This window comes from Physella acuta, unplaced genomic scaffold, assembly GCF_028476545.2.
Source record: "Physella acuta isolate Inbredline_101_S28 unplaced genomic scaffold, ASM2847654v3 ptg000797l, whole genome shotgun sequence".
NCBI lineage: Eukaryota > Metazoa > Mollusca > Gastropoda > Physidae > Physella > Physella acuta.
In genome coordinates, this window is record NW_026732315.1 from 96031 (window position 1) to 114407 (window position 18377).

Genomic DNA, 18377 nt, shown 5'->3' on the forward strand with positions numbered 1-18377 from the left:
ATATTTATGTAGTATTTAAGTTATGAATATTTAAAGAGATTGTACAAAAACTATGATGTATTTTGTTTTTGCAAAAGTATTTTAACAATGCACACATTGTAAGTTAAATACATTTTATTGGACTTGATATCACATTCATGAACAAAATATATTTTAATATATTTTTGACTACAAAAATTTATACAACTTCAAAAACCAATAAAATAAGCGATTCTTATAGTTATTGCGCTTGAATCTAAAAATAGCTCACTAACTAAAATACTACAAGCGACATAATCTAAACTATCTAAACAAAAACCTTACAATTTTTACAAAAATGTAAATAAGCTGACAATACGGAATTACCTAAGGTTGCATGTGATTTTAAATAAAGAAAACTATAGCAGCTAATGATTGAAGGATTTCTTTACAAAAGTTGTAACTTTAAACCGTCTTTGGTATCTGAAAATAAACATAAACATTGCTTACATATTAACGATATTGAAATTTTCACAGATGCTAAAAAAAGTTTTTAAACAATACTTGCACACACAAACATCACAATACTACATACTTTGTTAGAATACTAGAAAACTTGTAACAATATTTAAGCTCAAATTTTCTTTATTGATTAAGTTCCCTCGTAAATTTTGAATAAAGATTACAACTGTTAGTTTACACTCTGCTATTCAAAGTATATTGTATATTTAATTTACGTTTCGTCAAAAACAGAAGTTATATTTTTAAATATTTTATTTTTGTTGAAAAAAAAAAGCATTTACGAAATAATCTGGACTTTGGGAGAAAAAAAATAGTATATCTATCTATCTATCTATCTATCTATCTATCTATCTATCTATCTCTATACTACTAAAACTCAAGTTTGTTTCCATGTTTGAATATATTTTTTTTGGTTTTTTTTTTTTTTTTGTTTGTCTGATTAACTACTGTAGAGGATCGGCGCTATGTGGAGAGCTGTAAAATAGTATGTAGGTAGAGAACATTTTTTTTCAGACAGACTGTTAATCACAAATTTATTTAAAGACGTTAATTAATTTATTGATTTATTCATAGGTAGATTAACCACATTAATTTTAAAAGTTTAAAACATTGACTTAACTTTGTGGGAATAGTGACGTCACATGAATTGTTTACTTTTTAGTACAATAAATGGCGACTTCAATCCAAGATTTAGTTGCCGATTCAGATGTTTAACGCGTTCTTAAACTAATTTTCTGTCGGCTATAACTTTAACTATAACAAAGATTATGTTGTCAGACACATGCTCAGACGAAGTCAGTGTTTTTAAAAGACAAAAACGTCTGATGTGTGACGCCTTTTTGAATTTGGGGTCTGGTTATTTTTTTTATGATTAGTGACGGACGTGATGTCATTTATAGATGACCCCCAGAAACCCACAGTTATCTAACTAGATATCGGGTAGTCTAGTAACATTATAATATTAGATGTACGTATGCGTAAAACAAATATTATACCTGAACAGTTTTCTTGACCTAAACACAGTTTTCGCACTCTGTGCAGACGTCACAGACGGAGGAATCCTTCAGAAGTTGGGATTGGTAGAAGGCGGTCACCTGGTTACCTGTGTCAAACAAAAGAATTTCATATAAATACTTTTTTTTAAAAACACAAAAACTCTTATTTTTATATTACCATATTTTAACTTGAAACATAAATGTAAAAAAAACAACTTTTTTTATTTCAATGAAACAAATTTTCATTACAAACATATCTGTAGAAAAATAATATTTAAATTTTAAAAAAAAACGATTTTATTATGTACTCAATAAAAAATATTTTAATGATTTACTTTAAAAAAAGAAATTTCACATATGCATTTGAATTTTTAAATATTAATTAAAAACAAAAACAAACTATTAATTTTTTTAAACTAATGTCAACATAATTGAAAATTACTTTTGGTAGTTTTTTATTTCGTTATTCAACGAATAAAAAGAAAATTACACGAAAAAAAACAGGGGTAAATTTTGGTGAAGCCAACTGAACCATATGACTGACCTGGCTCATAGTAATCGTAGACCCTGACGGCAGCTGGCTGGGACTTGGCCACCAAACCAGTTCTGACAACTCGGATGTTTAAGCAAACTGGAGTTGTGCCAATCTGTGAAGTTCAACAAGACACGATTAGGTGTCATTGACAAAAACAATTAGTCTACAAGTGTCATTGACAGGAAAATTTAATTTTCAGGTGTCATTATCAGTAGCAGTTAGTCTACATGTGTCATTGACAGAAACAGTTAATCTACAGTGTCATTGACAATAACAGTTAGTCTACTGTTGTAATTCCTAGCAACTGTGAATCTGCATTTGCCATAACAAATAACCCTACAAATGTCAAAATTGATTATCAATAGATGCCTAACAGATTACCTCAAGAAATAATGTAGTCTTTTGCAAAATGTCATTAAAAGTGTGGAGAAATCGGTTCTTAAAGAATATTTAATAAAGATTTAACCAGATATGGGCTATGTAAAATGTATTTTAGTTCTCTAGCGTCTCTATATTATGAGAGGTTAAATTGACTATCTACATGGTGACTATAACAAAAGCTCCTAATCTCACATTGTCGAAGTAGAGAATAACTTTCTTGTTTTGCGTCTCGACTCTCTTCAGGATGTCCAGCTGGGTGATGCTTTCAAGGTCAGCCTCAAAGCCTGATGGGATACCAAACTCTTGGACGGCCATGGCACTGCTGGGGCCCTCGCCGAGCCATCTGGCGTTTAATTTTAAAAACAGTTTTGATAACACAGAAGTGAGATATACGTATTAAAAGAACAAAATAAGTTTCCGTCAAAGTTTGACTTTTAACCTAATAATATGCTACGAGACGACCCGCGGCGCAGCATACTCCGCAATTTAGTGACGGGTAAAGACTTCCTGAAAGACGCAGTTGTCCAAATGGAGTGGGTGGGTACACACTGTTGAGCGCGCCTATAAAGTGAGGGAGGTGGTGGGAGGAGGGTAGAGAGTCGGCGTGCATGCGTGGTGTCTTGCATGGTTATACGACATAGAGAAATGTATAAATATAAATTTTAAGCTTTTTCCTGACTATATCAAATCTGGATGTCGCATGTTTAGAAATTACAATATAAGAGATGAGGTAACCAAAATAAATAAACGTACCTGGCACAAGTTTCCACAAACAAATTGTTGATGGTCTCCTCAATAAGTTTCACTGTGAGGTCAAAGGTCGTTGGCTCAATCTCTTGCTCAACGTTGAAAAACACAGCAGCCTGTGGTGTATGAATATAATCCAAATTTAGCTTTATTTTTTTTTTAATTATTATTCAAATGCGATGAGTGTTCTTTATTATTGCAATATTCCATAAGATGAGTTGATCTTTAAATGAAAGTTCGTTAAGGCTCTAAATGGTTTCTATAAAAACTATATACATTATATGTGTCAGCATTTATAATATAGATTTTCTTTTGCTTAACACTTCACTGTGATAGCCTTCAATTATCTTTAACGTGTCTTTAGTTTGAAAACATTTGTTAGATGGTTACCTGAACTAAGGCCATGCCTGAACCGCTGGCATCAACTTTAACCTGGGCAGGGACTGTTGTCGTCTGAAAATAAAAGACATTTTGTCTTCAGAAAAATTGTGTTCAACTTGAAATATAACATTTTTTATAAAAATTACTTTTTTATCATAAGCATTGTAAAAGAACGAAATCATTATATTTTTACGTACGTATGATGATTCTGAAGTTTAAATATTCTAAAATTGTAAAATATTATTTTTCTCATTAAATTATATAAATCCCTTTCATTTTGATTTGCTTTTGAGCTCTAAAATGAAACCAAAGATTTAGTACAACAGGTTGAAACTTGAAGCGAGTAGGCCTAAACACTTAATATTTATTGTATTGAAATTATAGTTTTACCTCTCTTGACTGCAGCAGAAGTGAGTTGGTCTTGTCAATGTCAAAGGTGAAGGTCGTTGTTGGGTCCAGCTGGGTGGTGATGTGGACGTTGAAGTTGTTGCTGTACGTCTGCTTGGCGAACTCGCTGAGGGCGTTCAGAGCGAGCACGGTGTCCTGTGGGTAGAAAGTAAACTTTAGTTTAAAACCATCGGCCCCAACCTTTCGGGAACCAGAGTTTGGCGAACGTCAAAGGGCACAAGAATAAATACGGCTCGAGCTTGTTTGCGTTTTGATTGGTGCGGTACGTTATTGATGATAAACATAGTCGGGTCGAAGTTTTACTCGTGAGAATTTGGCCACAGTAAATTTATTGTTCAACACAGAGTTGAATTGTTTTTTTTTTTGTTGTTTTTTTTTGGAAATCATGACTTATACTAGTACATAGACGCTTGTTTAAAAATCTTTTTGGTTGAATGCTATGAGTGATAAATGCAAAGAACATGGGTGGAAGACATTGAGCTGCTGAATTATCTAACTCTTCTGTTTTGGTTTGTTATGACATCGAGATGTTTCACAAAGCATGGAGAAAATAATTAAATTAAAAGAAAATTGACATTTTTGTCAGTTTTAAATTTTTTTAAAAATTTCAGTTTAAATGATATTTTAGCTAAAACAATATTTACAGCAATGTTTTTTTTTAGTTTAAATTGTATTTAAGCTAAAACAATATTTACAGCAATGTTTATTTTAGTTTAAATTGTATTTTAGCTAATACTATATTTACAGCAATGTTTTTTCTTTCACTTTAAATTATATTTTAATTAAAACAATATTTACAGCAAAGTATTTTTTTAGTTTAAATTATATTTTAGCTAAACAATATTTACAGCAATGTTTTTTAGTTTAAATTATATTTTAATAAAAAAATATTTACAGCAATGTACTTTAGTTTAAATTATATTTTAGCTAAAACTATATTTACAGCAATGTTTTTTTTTCAGTTTAAATAATATTTTTTCTAAAACAATATTTACAGCAAAGTTTTTTTTTTGTCAGTTTAAATTTTATTTTAGCTAAACTATAATTACAGCAATGTTTGTTCTTTCAGTTTAAATTATATTTAAATAAAAAAAAATATTTACAGTAATGTTTTTTTCAGTTTAAAATATATTTAAGCGAAAACAATCTTAACTGCAATGTTCTTTTTTTTAGATTAAATTATATTTTAATTAAAACAATATTTACAGTAATGTATTTTTTAGTTTAAATTATATTTTAATTAAAACAATATTTACAGCAATGTATTTTTTTAGCTTAAATTATATTTTAGCTAAAACAATATTTACATTAATGTTTTTTTTTACAGTTTAAATGATATTTTAGCTAAAACAATATTTACAGCAATGTTTGTTTTAGTTTAAATTATATTTTAGCTAAATCAATATTTACAGCAATGTTTATTTTAGTTCAAATTGTATTTTAGCTAAAGCTATATTTACAGCAATGTTTTTTCTTTCACCTTAAATTATATTTTAATTAAAACAATATTTACAGCAATGTATTTTTTAGTTTAAATTATATTTTAGCTAAAACAATATTTACAGCAATGTTTTTTTAGTTTAAATTATATTTTAATAAAAAAAAATATTTACAGCAATGTACTTTAGTTTAAATTATATTTTAACTAAAACAATATTTACAGCAATGTTTTTTTTTCAGTTTAAATAATATTTTTTCCAAAACAATATATACAGCAAAGTTTTTTTTTGTCAGTTTAAATTTTATTTTAGCTAAACTATAATTACAGCAATGTTTGTTCTTTCAGTTTAAATTATATTTTAATTAGAACAATATTTACAGCAATGGTTTTTTCAGTTTAAATTAAATTTTAAATAAACAATATTTACAGCAATGTATTTTTTAGTTTAAAATATATTTAAGCGAAAACAATATTAACTGCACTGTTCTTTTTTTAGTTTAAATTATATTTTAATTAAAACAATATTTACAGTAATGTATTTTTAGTTTATATTATATTTTAATTAAAAAATATTCACAGCAATGTATTTTTCTAGTTTAAATTATATTTTAGCTAAAACAATATTTACATTAATGTTTTTTTTTTCAGTTTAAATGATATTTATTTAAAACAATATTTACAGCAATGTTTTTTTTTTAGTTTAAATTATATTTTAGCTAAAACAATATTAACAGCAATGTTTTTTTTTTTTCAGTTTAAATAATATTTTTTCCAAAACAATATTTACAGCAAAGTTTTTTTTCGTCAATTTAAATTTTATTTTAGCTAAACTATAATTACAGCAATGTTTGTTCTTTCAGTTTAAATTATATTTTAATTAAAACAATATTTACAGCAATGTTTTCTTCAGTTTAAATTAAATTTTAAATAAACAGAATTTACAGCAATGTTTGTTTTAGTTTAAATTATATTTTAGCTAAATCAATATTTACAGCAATGTTTATTTTAGTTTAAATTGTATTTTTGCTAAAACTATATTTACAGCAATGTTTGTTCTTTCAGTTTAAATTATATTTTAATTAAAACAATATTTACAGCAATGTTTTTTTCAGTTTAAATTAAATTTTAAATAAACAGAATTTACAGCAATGTTTGTTTTAGTTTAAATTATATTTTAGCTAAAACAATATTTACAGCAATGTTTATTTTAGTTTAAATTGTATTTTAGCTAAAACTATATTTACAGCAATGTTTTTTCTTTCACTTTAAATAATATTTTAATTAAAACAATATTTACAGCAATGTATTTTTAGCTTAAATTATATTTTAGCTAAAACAATATTTACAGCAATTCTTTTTTTAGTTTAAATTATATTTTAATAAAAAATTTAAACAGCAATGTACTTTAGTTTAAATTATATTTTAGATAAAACAATATTTACAGCAATGTTTTTTTTTCAGTTTAAATAATATTTTTTCTAAAACAATATTTACAGCAAAGTTTTTTTTTGTCAGTTTAAATTTTATTTCAGCTAAACTATAATTACAGCAATGTTTGTTCTTTCAGTTTAAATTATATTTTAATTAAAACAATATTTACAGCACTGTTTTTTTCAGTTTCAATTATATTTTAAATAAACAATATTTACAGTAATGTATTTTTTAGTTTAAAATATATTTAAGCGAAAACAATATTAACTGCAATGTTCTTTTTTTAGTTTAAATTATATTTTAATTAAAACAATATTTACAGTAATGTATTTTTTAGTTTAAATTATATTTTAATTTAAAAAAATATTTACAGCAATGTATTTTTTAGTTTAAATTATATTTTAGCTAAAACAAAATTTACATTAATGTTTTTTAAGTTTACATGATATTTTAGCTAAAACAATATTTACAGCAATGTTGTTTTTTTCAGTTTAAATTTTATTTTAGCTAAAACTATAATTATGGCAATGTTTTTTTTCTTTCAGTTTAAATTATATTTTAATTAAAATAATATTCACAGCAATGTATTTTTTTAGTTTAAATTATATTTTAGCTAAAACAATATTAACAGCAATGTTTTTTTCAGTTTAAATGATATTTTAGCTAAAACTATATTTACAGCAATGTTGTTTCTTTCAGTTTCAATTATATTTAAAACAATATTTACAGCTATATTTTTAAGTTTAAATTAAATTTTAACTAAAACAATATTTACAGCATTTATTTCATTTTAAATTATATTTTAAATAAACAATATTTACAGCAGTGTATTATTTTAGTTTAAAATATATTTTAGCTAAAACAATCTTTACAGCAATTTTTGTTTTTAAGTTTAAAAATGTCCCCCTGTAATCATATTGAGCTTTTATTGAAGTGATGTGGAAATAAAATTCTCAAACCTGTGTGGACGTGAAGCCACCGTTGGCGTTTCTCTGTTTGGTGATCCACTGCATGATGCTCTTGCCTGCAACCAAGTTGCCGCGCTTTGTGTAGGTCAGCAAGACGTAGGCGGTCATCTCAATGTCAATGGCCTTGGTGGGGTTTGGGCTAACCCAAGTGTTGGTAGAGGTCTTTGGTGGCTCCGGCTGGTGCCAGTACTTCATGCCGTCTGTTTATAGAATGAAAATAAGGGTACGTCTTAGCTTATAAAATAACTATATTTTATTTAGTGAATTTAAATATGGAAACGCCGTCTTGGTTTTCTTTAAAAAACACAAATAAGTTCTTAATGTAGAAGGAATGTGAAAATGTAATAACAATTATTGTATCATATTGGATGTGAGAGAGGGAGTTGAACAGTGGGATGGAGGGTGGAGGACTGTTGCAGCAAATGCTCAAATTAGGGCCTATGTGAGGAGTAATTTGGACGTTTGGGGTATCTGTTTCGTGTGGGCTTTCTGCTGAATTAAACTCTTTGTAACAGTAGATTGGGTCTAGCTTACTATTTTGAAAACTTTAAAAAGGCGACATTGAAGACCTGATATGAATTTCAGAGAAGAGAATTTTACCTTGAGCAGTGGTCTTGGCCTCCAGTTTATCTAGAACAGCTTGGGTCATGTTGCTGCCGGCCAGTTGGAAAGCGTAAGACGCCATGGCGAGAACGTAGAGATCATCCATTTTGGCAACTTCCTGTTCAGCGTAGGCCAGGGCTTTTTGTCTGGCTTGTTCAGCCAAGACTCCTGCGGCATTCTGGGAAATAAAAAATATTAAATTGTTTTTCAAAACTTTGTAGAGACTGATCTTTTTGACAATTCGGATAAATTACTTATTTTAACTTTAACCTTCAATGTTCCAAATAGATCAAAACAAATGTTATTTACAAATACAAGTGCTAACTCTACCACATACTCATATAAAACTTTACCCTTGACCCACCATGCAAAAGTGAATCCTTGTCATACTATATAACTGTAGTCATGATTTATAATAAATACTAACCCTTGACTTACCAATAAAGAAATTAACCCTTGACCTACCGTATTCTCCAGAACATCACGGTTCTCTAAAAGTGAGATCAACACAAACAAGGTCAATCCGACCCCGGACCCAGCTTGTCCCTGAAGACAGAAAAAATAAAATGAACAAATCGGATACCTGTAAATCTATTTGCTGCAAGCAAAAGTGCCTAGCTATTACCTAGCTATATACGCAGCATAGTTTCAGTATTTGAGTGATATATTTTATAATTTTATTTACTATAATGTTTATGATGCATCTTCGCTTCGAAAAACCGCAAAATCGACACAATTTGAGGGAGGTGAAAAATTCTATATTATTATTTTTTTAGATGATATATTTTAAATTAAAACGGTAAAAAAAATTAAGCTTGTTACTATTCGTTAGAATAGTAATAGTAAAAAAAAAGAAAATTGTTTAATTTTAATTATAGAAATTACTTGAAATAATAAAATTATTTTAATTTTTTATTTGCAGTCTCGGCATAATAGCTATTTTTTACTATATATACTACTTCACAGCATGCACAAATATTTAGGCTAAGTAGTTTACAGTAATTGTTGTTGTTTTTTTTTTATCGTCTCTGAATCGTTTAATAATTTTTTTTAACAATCTCAAGCACTGTTTCCATTAAGCACAGCGATTTCTACGATGGCCATCATCTTTTCTCAAATACAAGACAGTATTTTCTGCTGACCTGCATGTTCTTGTGGATAATTTCTCCAGGCTCGGGGAAGCTGCCGTCAGCGTTTTGTTGATGGATTATCCACTGGATGGCCTGGACGAGGACGGAGTCGTCGATGAAGATGTGGGACTTAGCTTGGTGGAACACGCGGGCGACGAAGGCCGTCAGCCTGAACATTGGGACAGACAGACTCAGATTATTAAGAGGTAAAGATTAAGTTCCGTCTCTATTTAAATCCAAAAAGTTTAATTTCATTGGTTGTTTGAAGAATGTTATTAATGTCATATTCAGTTCGTATGCAATGAACCGTTGATATTTTTCTTGGTACATTTGCCACTGTCTTTATTCAAAATGTATTGCAATAGAATAATGTTTCATCATAAATATGTAGTTCAATAATGTGAAAAAAAAAATGGGGTTTTTGAAAGATTTTCAGAAACCTACCACATGGATCCTGACTTGTCACTGCTGCCAAAAGCACTGAACGAGCCATCTGAGTGTTTGTATGTCAGCTCTCTTTGATAGCCTGAAATGCCAAAACATAATTTTTACTATACATTTTGTAATATTAATATTTATAATATTAATAAAGATGTATGTTGGGATATGTGTGTTTTTTCTCTTGATCTAGAAATCTTTACATGCCAATGTCTGTTATTCCCCCACGTACCACTTTCCATGAAGCCGATGGCTTTGGTCTTGACGTCTCCATTCAGTTGATTGACAGACTCCAGGTAATCTGTGACGTACACATCCGGTGCCAGACCCAGCATGGTTTGTTCTCCACATCCGGTTGGCATCTGAAGTAGGGAGTCCAGTCCAGCGATGGTTGGGCCCATCAGGTCACCTGAAACACATACAATTCTGTACAGTGTCTATCAAACTGAAAGATTATTTACGTGGAATTTTTCTAAGAAACGAATGAATTCTCCCAAGTATGTATTTAACTGCAAATCCCACTATCTGCACTTTATCTTTAGGATTTTTTACTCTAGTCGCTTCATAGTTAAAAATTATAGTTATTAACAAATTAATCGATTTGGTTCCGTTTAATACGACAAGTGATATTCCCATCCTTACCAGTATCTTTGCCTCTTGCTAAATCTACGTACCATGGTATGGCACTTTAAACTACTTCCCCTACTGCTATTCTTTCGTCTGCTACTACCTACCAACAGCTGAGATTCTAGCAAGTTCAGATCCCTTGACTACGTTTGCAGGCAGCGTGAGGTCAATGGTCTTTGAGAAAGTTGTTTTGCCTTCGGTCAGGTCGATAAGGACAGGAACGTTGTATTGTTTGGGGACTCCTTCAGCCTGTGGCGTTCAATAATGAGGAAATTGGTAATTTTATTTTAATGTTACGATTTGATGTAATATTAACTTGGCAATAGAAAAGAATATGGGATAACTAAAGCAAGATTTAGGGCAAATAAAGTAGAGTTTGATAAAATTGTGTAAACATGTAAAAAAAATGTATATCTTTCTGACTGAACTAGGTGTGGTGCTGATGTTCTGACTCATACTCTGAGAGAGATCTAAGTTTTTATTTTTTATCAATTTCAGTCAAATTATAAAATCGTGTAACTCTTTACATTAGAACATATTATCAGACAACCCAGCACCAAGAACGTTAACCCCATCTTACCTCAACCAGGAGTTGTCTGCGCACAGCGTCAGCGGCCTTGGTGGATTGGGCCTTGACCTCAATGTCAATTCTACCAAGGTCAGCAGGGACGATGGGGAAATACACTGACTTGGCCTCACCAGCCTTGACCTAAAAATACAGCAGCCTTTAATTCTCCAGAATTTTCAAAACAATTAGTGCACAGTAAGATTCTTTTGTAAAGATTAAATTTTAAAAGTTGTTTTACTATATTCTTCTGTATTGAAAAATAATTAAAATACCAAAAAACTTACAAAGATATCTTGTACTGCGTCTATTTGTTTAAGATCCTGGGCGCCGTTAGCGTCGACAAAAATGTTGAAGAAACTGTTGGACTTGGCCAAAGTGACGCGGACCTAGAGGAACAAGGCGAGGTAAATACTATTTTTTTTTACCAAAAGCAAAACAAAATTATAGTTTTAAGCGCTTAAATGCCGCTCTTCCTTAACTGTTAGATTTTGGTTTTGAATTTAAGGTTGCTGTAGTTGTTGTTTTTGTTTATTTTTTTTTCTACAAGATATCAACTAGCGCTACTTCTGCCGTAGAATCCCTCTGTAAAGAAACCTCCATAAGAAAATTACTTTTGGTTTCATATCCCCCGAGGATTGTGTATTGCCGTTACTCACCTGCATATCGTCTGGCAGGTAGTTGAAGACGTTTGCTTGAAGTGCCAGCTGCTCACCACGAGTCACAGAGTAGGGGAGGTTGAGGCTGACAAAGAATGGTCGGAAGACCTTCAGCTGCAAGAGAAAATAAGGAAACATGTCAAGCTTATGAAATGCATTATTTGAATTTATTCGAGGATCTCGCAACTTTTAACAATTAATGTTCGTGAATATTCACTCAAGACCACGTTTTCCACTTGTGAATAAACACGGGCCATAAGAACTAGAAGTTCTCTTTCCATTGGCCATTCCTTTAAGTTCATGACCTAGCATGAAACACGACTCTTCTTTGTGCTTCCTCCTTTTTAACAGCAAGTGGGCGTTTATTCTGATGTTTAAGTTATAAAACAATACTGATTTACTGATTTTATTTATAGACTCACGTGAGCTTGTGTTGGGGCCACGCCTAGACCAGAGTTTGAGTTGATGGCGAAGGCGCTGACCACCCATGACGTAATGGTGTCTGGTACAGTGGCTGTGATGGAAGCTGAGCCGTTTGCTCTAAATTGATGGATTAGTTAAAACAAATTAGGATCTTCATTTATTTTACTTTTCTTATAGCTGGTTATGAAATTTTATAACATTCTAAGTTAATAATAAATGTTCAACATTATTGTTATTGTACATTCGTTTAATGTTTTTAAAATATGTTTGTTATAAATTAGCATTTATTTTCGATAAGGAAATTTTAAAAATTAATTAAAAGTTCATTGTTTTAAATTTGTGGTTAAAATACCTTTACAATAAATTTAATTTTTAACACTATAACAATCACCACGTAATGGTTTAGAATATATGTACTTTATCAGAACTTGAAAATTGTGAAAATAAATTTCATTAGTCATTATGTATTTTTTTTTAAATATTTCAACATTTTGAGTCTTTTAATTTTACTAAGCATAAATTCAAAATAAAGTTAATCTAGTTAAAAATTACAGTACAGATTAAATAATATATTTAAGCATGCAGTCTTAAATAAAGCGTCGTATGAGGAAAAATCTAGTAAGAATAAAAACCAAGCACCAACGCATAGATAGATGTTTTATAAGCGTTTTAGCTATAGATTTACAAAAAGAAATAATTTTCACATTTATCGCTTATTATTTCTATAATAATCGATCCATAATATATTTATTTTATTTTTCAATCTAATCTTTATTCTCTTTGCTGTATAGAAATACAATTTTATCTCTTTCAAATGCAAACAAGTTTTTAAATCAAAGCAGACCTCCACATTAAGCTGTATAAACTAATCTTTTAATGAACTGATTAATACCTTTAGCTGTGCGTTGTTTTATATTTGTTTCTGTCAATAGCTTATGGTTGGGTTCTTTTTTTTTTTTTGTACAGACATATTAATCAGTGTAAAGGTAAATAGTATTATTTCTTAAAATAAAAACAGAGGATCAGGTCAAGGCTATTTAAATATGGACAACAGCACTTAATCAATATTTTAACATTGTCTCTGTGTGAAGTTTTTGTTGCATTTAAAAAACAATCAGAAGAGACAAATTAGTTTTTAAAATAAAAACGAGAGGGAAACATTAAACGGAATTTTTTTTTCAAAATCTTTGTCTACGCTTCAAGTCAAAAACATTATTTTTTACAATTTCATTTTGATCAGGATGATCTTATATTTTTTTAATTGAATTTTCAGAAACATGCATGAATTATCACAAAACTAAGTGCGTTACGTTTATTTGGCTGTGGAAAAATGATTTTTTTTTTATTAATACCAGCTGCTCCACCATATTGTGAATACCAGCAATAGTAATGAAAGCATTATAGTCTGTTTAAGTACAACAGTATCACTTTTAGACATCTCGATAAATTTTCTTCCAAAATAATAGAACAAAGTATGTATCTTTCATTGCAGTGAGATAATCGTAATTTAGAGATATAATTATATTCAACTAGTCAAAATATACAAGGATAACAGTTTTTTTAAAAGTATATGGATAGTATATATTCTCACAAAAGAAACAGCATAATAGATATGATTTCCCTGAAAGATGCGGAAACTGAAAACTGCGCAACGGAAAACTGCGCAAACACAAAAATACGCACATAAAAATAATTATACACTTTTTATTTTTGTCACATTTCCTGGAAATATGTTTATTATTCTACAATGTACACGTGGTCCTTCTTTGTTAATGTATTAAAAAGTTCTATTTAAGAAGACAAAAATGCGTTTATTCACATTATTTTTATGAGCAATTTCCATTGCGCAGTTTTCCGTTGCGCAGTTTTCTGTTGCGAATCTTTACGGTCACCATACATATGAACCTTCACAAAACTTGTATCTGATCAATCATTCCCCCCCCCTTTTTCTTCTTCCGAATTAACTCTGCCAAAGCTCCCGAAGCCCAGCTTGCCCATGTACTACAATAAACAAAAGCTCGACGGTTCTCAAAAAAAGTGACAGTACCCTACAATGACGTCATTCCACAGGAAGGTCTCGACAAAGTTTGATCTGACTCGGGCTGGTTCCTTCATCGAGCCGGGTGACGTCTGCGTCAACTGCCCTAAGCTAATTCCATCAAGTCCGCCGCCGCCGCCCATTGCGCTCATGGCGAACATGGGCAGGTAAACTACAATTTTAAACAAAATTAGTTCCTTTCTGTGTGTCTTTTATCGCATGCTCAGCATTCGACGAAGTATGACAAAAACGAAACAAGGTCGAAATTATTAACAGTTGAGGAGGCATCCATAATAGACCTCATGTTGTTTTAAACAACCTTCGCCAGTCTACTTTAATCCCCTTCCCTCTAGTAAAGAAAATACCCTCATACATTCGAACAGGTTTTTTACATCTTTTGTATACCATCATTATACGTATATATTAGGTTACATCTCTAATGCCCCAAACGCCTGAGCTCTTCCCTCGTCCTCTCTTCCCTTCAATCCTAGCTGCGTAAAATGATTTATGGTTGATCCCGTAAAGCTCAGATAAACTTGACTTAAGAAAATAAAGGAGATTTCCAAAACAAGTAAGACATCGAAAACACATAGGAAAAAATGAAACGGTCAGTGTATAAGAAAACCCGAGGGTAGGGCACATGCGGGGCTGAGGGCAGACTAGGTTCAAGTACCCAATGTCTAGGCTCTCCCAGAGAAACGTTTCAGCAAAATTGTGCCGAGTTCTCTTTGGTTCTATGAGGCCTTGGTTGCCTGGTTGCGCGCCATCACTTTCCATAACAGCATGGCTCAACATAATTTCTGGTCCCATGAGCATATAATCGTAGTCCAGTTCCACTAAACAAAAATTGTTTAAATAGTGTTTAAATAGTATGATAAGTATCATGGCTTAGTTTTGAAAATACGCTGTTATTTTAGTTAAATCTACGGTTTATCGATAGATCATAGAGTATGGGAGTTTACGCCTGTAAGAAAATAGGGCAGAGTCCAACAGTTATACTCCCCACCTAGATACCTTCCAAACAGAAGAAACGAATCTCACATCTTGACCAAAGTAAAATTACCCTCTTTCAGACCTGGCGATTCAATGGACCAGAGGCGTAGCGACAAGAAGGGGGGGGGGCGGTGGTACATATGTCCCCGGGCGCCAAAATAGGTTGAAAATTAAACCTCATTTAAGCCGCAGTTTTGAATTATAAATATTAAAATATATGGGGGAGCCAAATTGAAAGTTTGTCCCCGGGCGCCGGGAGGAGTCGCTACGCCTCTGCAATGGAAAAATGAAGTACAGGTCAGGTGTTTCTGTAACCCTGGCAAATAAATGGATAATGTGGTCAGCACCATGTACTGCCACTTTTACTCTCTCTTACGGGACTCGGGTATTCATCAGAGATGGGTGAACTCAGGGACGTTCTACAGAATCGAGCCTAGATACGTTCAGACGGGATAGGTGTTTCTAAATACTACGCTCTCAACTATTTAAAGCAAAACGATTTGTAGGACTGTTTCCAGTACGTACTAGGCAAAAAAAAATAAACAAAATATGATAAAGCCTACACAAACTGTGAGATAATGTCATTCAACTGTTCAAAATTTTACTAACTATATGGTCAAGCTTCCGAAATTACATGGCGAGTAAAGGCTCACCCAGAAATATAATAGTATGTAACATATAATACATTTAGATCGACATGCAATTTCTAGAAATAAGGTGTTGATATAAATTATCACCAGGATATAATGGTGTACAACGAATAATTTCTCCGTCATAGAAAAAATATATATTTGTTTAAGGATTAATGGCTTTTAAATGGTTGGCATGCTAGAAAAACCAAGTAAAATTAAAGCAAACTGCCACCCCTTGCTGTATAATAGAATACAATTCATATTTCAAAAGATGTAAAGAGAATTTGGAGTTATTTGCTAGGATAGCAAAGTTAGATAGCTGGTAGCGTAGGGAGGTACAGCCTTGATATAGAAAAATATTAATATTATAGTATTTTAAAAGAGATTATAATTGAAACATGACTAGAAAAAAAGCCGAATTCAACAAAAGGACATGCCGAATGCTACAAAATCAAAGCCAAATATATCAAAACGAGAGACAAAAAGCCAAATTCAGCAAAAGGATACGCTGTATACAACATTATTAAAGCTAAATCTATCAAAACGAGAGACCAAAAAGCCAAATTCAGCAAAAGGATACACCGAATAATTAAAGCCAAATCTATCAAAACGAGAGGCCAAACTAAAATAGCAAGCAAGGACCCTGTCACGAGGGTCTCGTAGAGGAAAGTCTCAGCGAAGTTGACACGGGTCCGGGGAGGATCCGGCAAATCTCCGCCCTGGTTGTCCGGAGCGGGCGTGGTTTGGGCGGGCATGAAGTTCATGGTGGTTGGGTACATCATGGTGGGAAACATCATCATTGTGTCGGTGATATCATACGGTGTGGTGGTCGTGTAGACTGGGGCGGGGCGGGAGGGGGGATAAATAATGATGATATTAAATTACATTACGGGTAAATATTTTCATATAATTGCAGTTATACAGATGGGGCTTTGTCGCAATTCTTCCCATCTAGGTGTTACTTTCATCGAAAGACCGCATTTTGTCCAAAGCTTCAAACTTTGTAGTCCCTATATCCTTTCAGCAATGCGGATTCCTGCAAAGGGGATTTTCTGGGATTTTCTTGTAGAATCAAATGATCCCTCCATTTTCGCCAAGATTTGAAATTCTCAGGCATACTTTGACTAACGGTTATGATTTTCATATCAATATAAAAACATTCAATCAAAAGAAGCCCAGATTTTAAAAATAATTTTACAGGTATACAACATTTTAAAGAATTGTGACTGTACGTGAATTACGAGCATAATTAATGATGTCTGATAATAACAACATTTAACACTAGATTTGATGTCAAAATAGGAACATATATTTTCCATACTCGTTCTATCGTCAACATTCCCAGATTTTGTATTTTAACTTCAATTATAACCTAACGGCTAAAATTTAGTTTTTTTACTGACGGTTTATAATAACAATTTCTAAGTTTTAAATTTGTATTTTACATTTTAGAAATCAATTTAAGAATCTAAAATGATTCATAGCTTTAAAGTATTCGTAAAACTACAAGCATCTTCTCTGTGTTATAATATATAGTCAACTTAATTTGTACTTATGAGGTGAAAATTTCACATGAACTTCCTTTTTAATTATACATTGTTATGGTACAGTAAAAGAGAAAGACCTATCCCAAGGTATGCAATAGAAAATTGTGTAGGGGGATAAAAAGTTGCGCTAAGGAAAAATATATATATAACATGAAGAAAATGTTCGTGTAGGGCAGTAGAGTACCCGATCTTTTCTGACGTCCATAGCCAGGTCTCTACAAAGTTGCTCCTAACTCTGGCGGGCTCCTGCAGACCGGAAGTTTACACAACCTTCGCCAGTCTACTTCAATCCCCTTCCCTCTAGTAAAGAAAATACCCTCATACATTCGAACAGGTTTTTTACATCTTTTGTATACCATCATTATACGTATATATTAGGTTACATCTCTAATGTCCCAAACGCCTGAGCTCTTCCCTCGTCCTCTCTTCCCATTCCATCCTAGCTGCGTAAAATGATTTATGGTTGATCCCGTAAAGCTCAGATAAACGTGACTTAGGAAAATAAAGGAGATTTCCAAAAAACAAGTAAGACATCGAAAACAGATAGGAAAAAATGAAACGGTCAGTGTATAAGAAAACCCGAGGGTAGGGCACATGCGGGGCTGAGGGCAGATTAGGTTCAAGTACCCAATGTCTAGGCTCTCCCAGAGAAACGTTTCAGCAAAATTGTGCCGAGTTCTCTTTGGTTCTATCAGGCCTTGGTTGCCTGGTTGCGCGCCACCACTTTCCATAACAGCAGGGCTCAACATAATTTCTGATCCCATGAGCATATAATCGTAGTCCAGTTCCACTAAACAAAAATTGTTTAAATAGTGTTTAAATAGTATGATAAGTATCATGGCTTAGTTTTGAAAATACGCTGTTATTTTAGTTAAATCTACGGTTTATCGATAGATCATAGAGTATGGGAGTTTACGCCTGTAAGAAAATAGGGCAGAGTCCAACAGTTATACTC

General features: G+C 31.7%; 1 protein-coding gene across 5 annotated transcripts in view; it reads right to left on the reverse strand.

Annotated features, from left to right (window-relative positions):
• Positions 1 to 102: 102 nt before the first annotated feature.
• LOC131951070 (CD109 antigen) overlaps positions 103 to 18377 on the reverse strand; it is a 51047-nt gene continuing 32772 nt past the window's right edge. For 4 of the 5 annotated variants that reach the window (XM_059313337.1, XM_059313335.1, XM_059313336.1 and 1 more), the window contains exons 20-37: positions 12212 to 12329; positions 11790 to 11903; positions 11418 to 11519; positions 11146 to 11274; positions 10673 to 10814; positions 10171 to 10347; positions 9945 to 10026; positions 9513 to 9669; positions 8836 to 8916; positions 8368 to 8548; positions 7759 to 7967; positions 3910 to 4062; positions 3529 to 3591; positions 3145 to 3254; positions 2584 to 2734; positions 2020 to 2122; positions 1476 to 1582; positions 103 to 441 (exon numbers count right to left, since the gene is read on the reverse strand). In XM_059313337.1, coding sequence (XP_059169320.1) covers positions 1494 to 1582; positions 2020 to 2122; positions 2584 to 2734; positions 3145 to 3254; positions 3529 to 3591; positions 3910 to 4062; positions 7759 to 7967; positions 8368 to 8548; positions 8836 to 8916; positions 9513 to 9669; positions 9945 to 10026; positions 10171 to 10347; positions 10673 to 10814; positions 11146 to 11274; positions 11418 to 11519; positions 11790 to 11903; positions 12212 to 12329 — 2161 coding nt within the window. In that variant the 3' untranslated portion in view covers positions 103 to 441; positions 1476 to 1493. Of the gene's footprint in view, positions 442 to 1475; positions 1583 to 2019; positions 2123 to 2583; positions 2735 to 3144; positions 3255 to 3528; positions 3592 to 3909; positions 4063 to 7758; positions 7968 to 8367; positions 8549 to 8835; positions 8917 to 9512; positions 9670 to 9944; positions 10027 to 10170; positions 10348 to 10672; positions 10815 to 11145; positions 11275 to 11417; positions 11520 to 11789; positions 11904 to 12211; positions 12330 to 14259; positions 14423 to 18377 lie in introns of all 5 variants that reach the window. The other variant, XM_059313339.1, reaches the window with a different exon arrangement.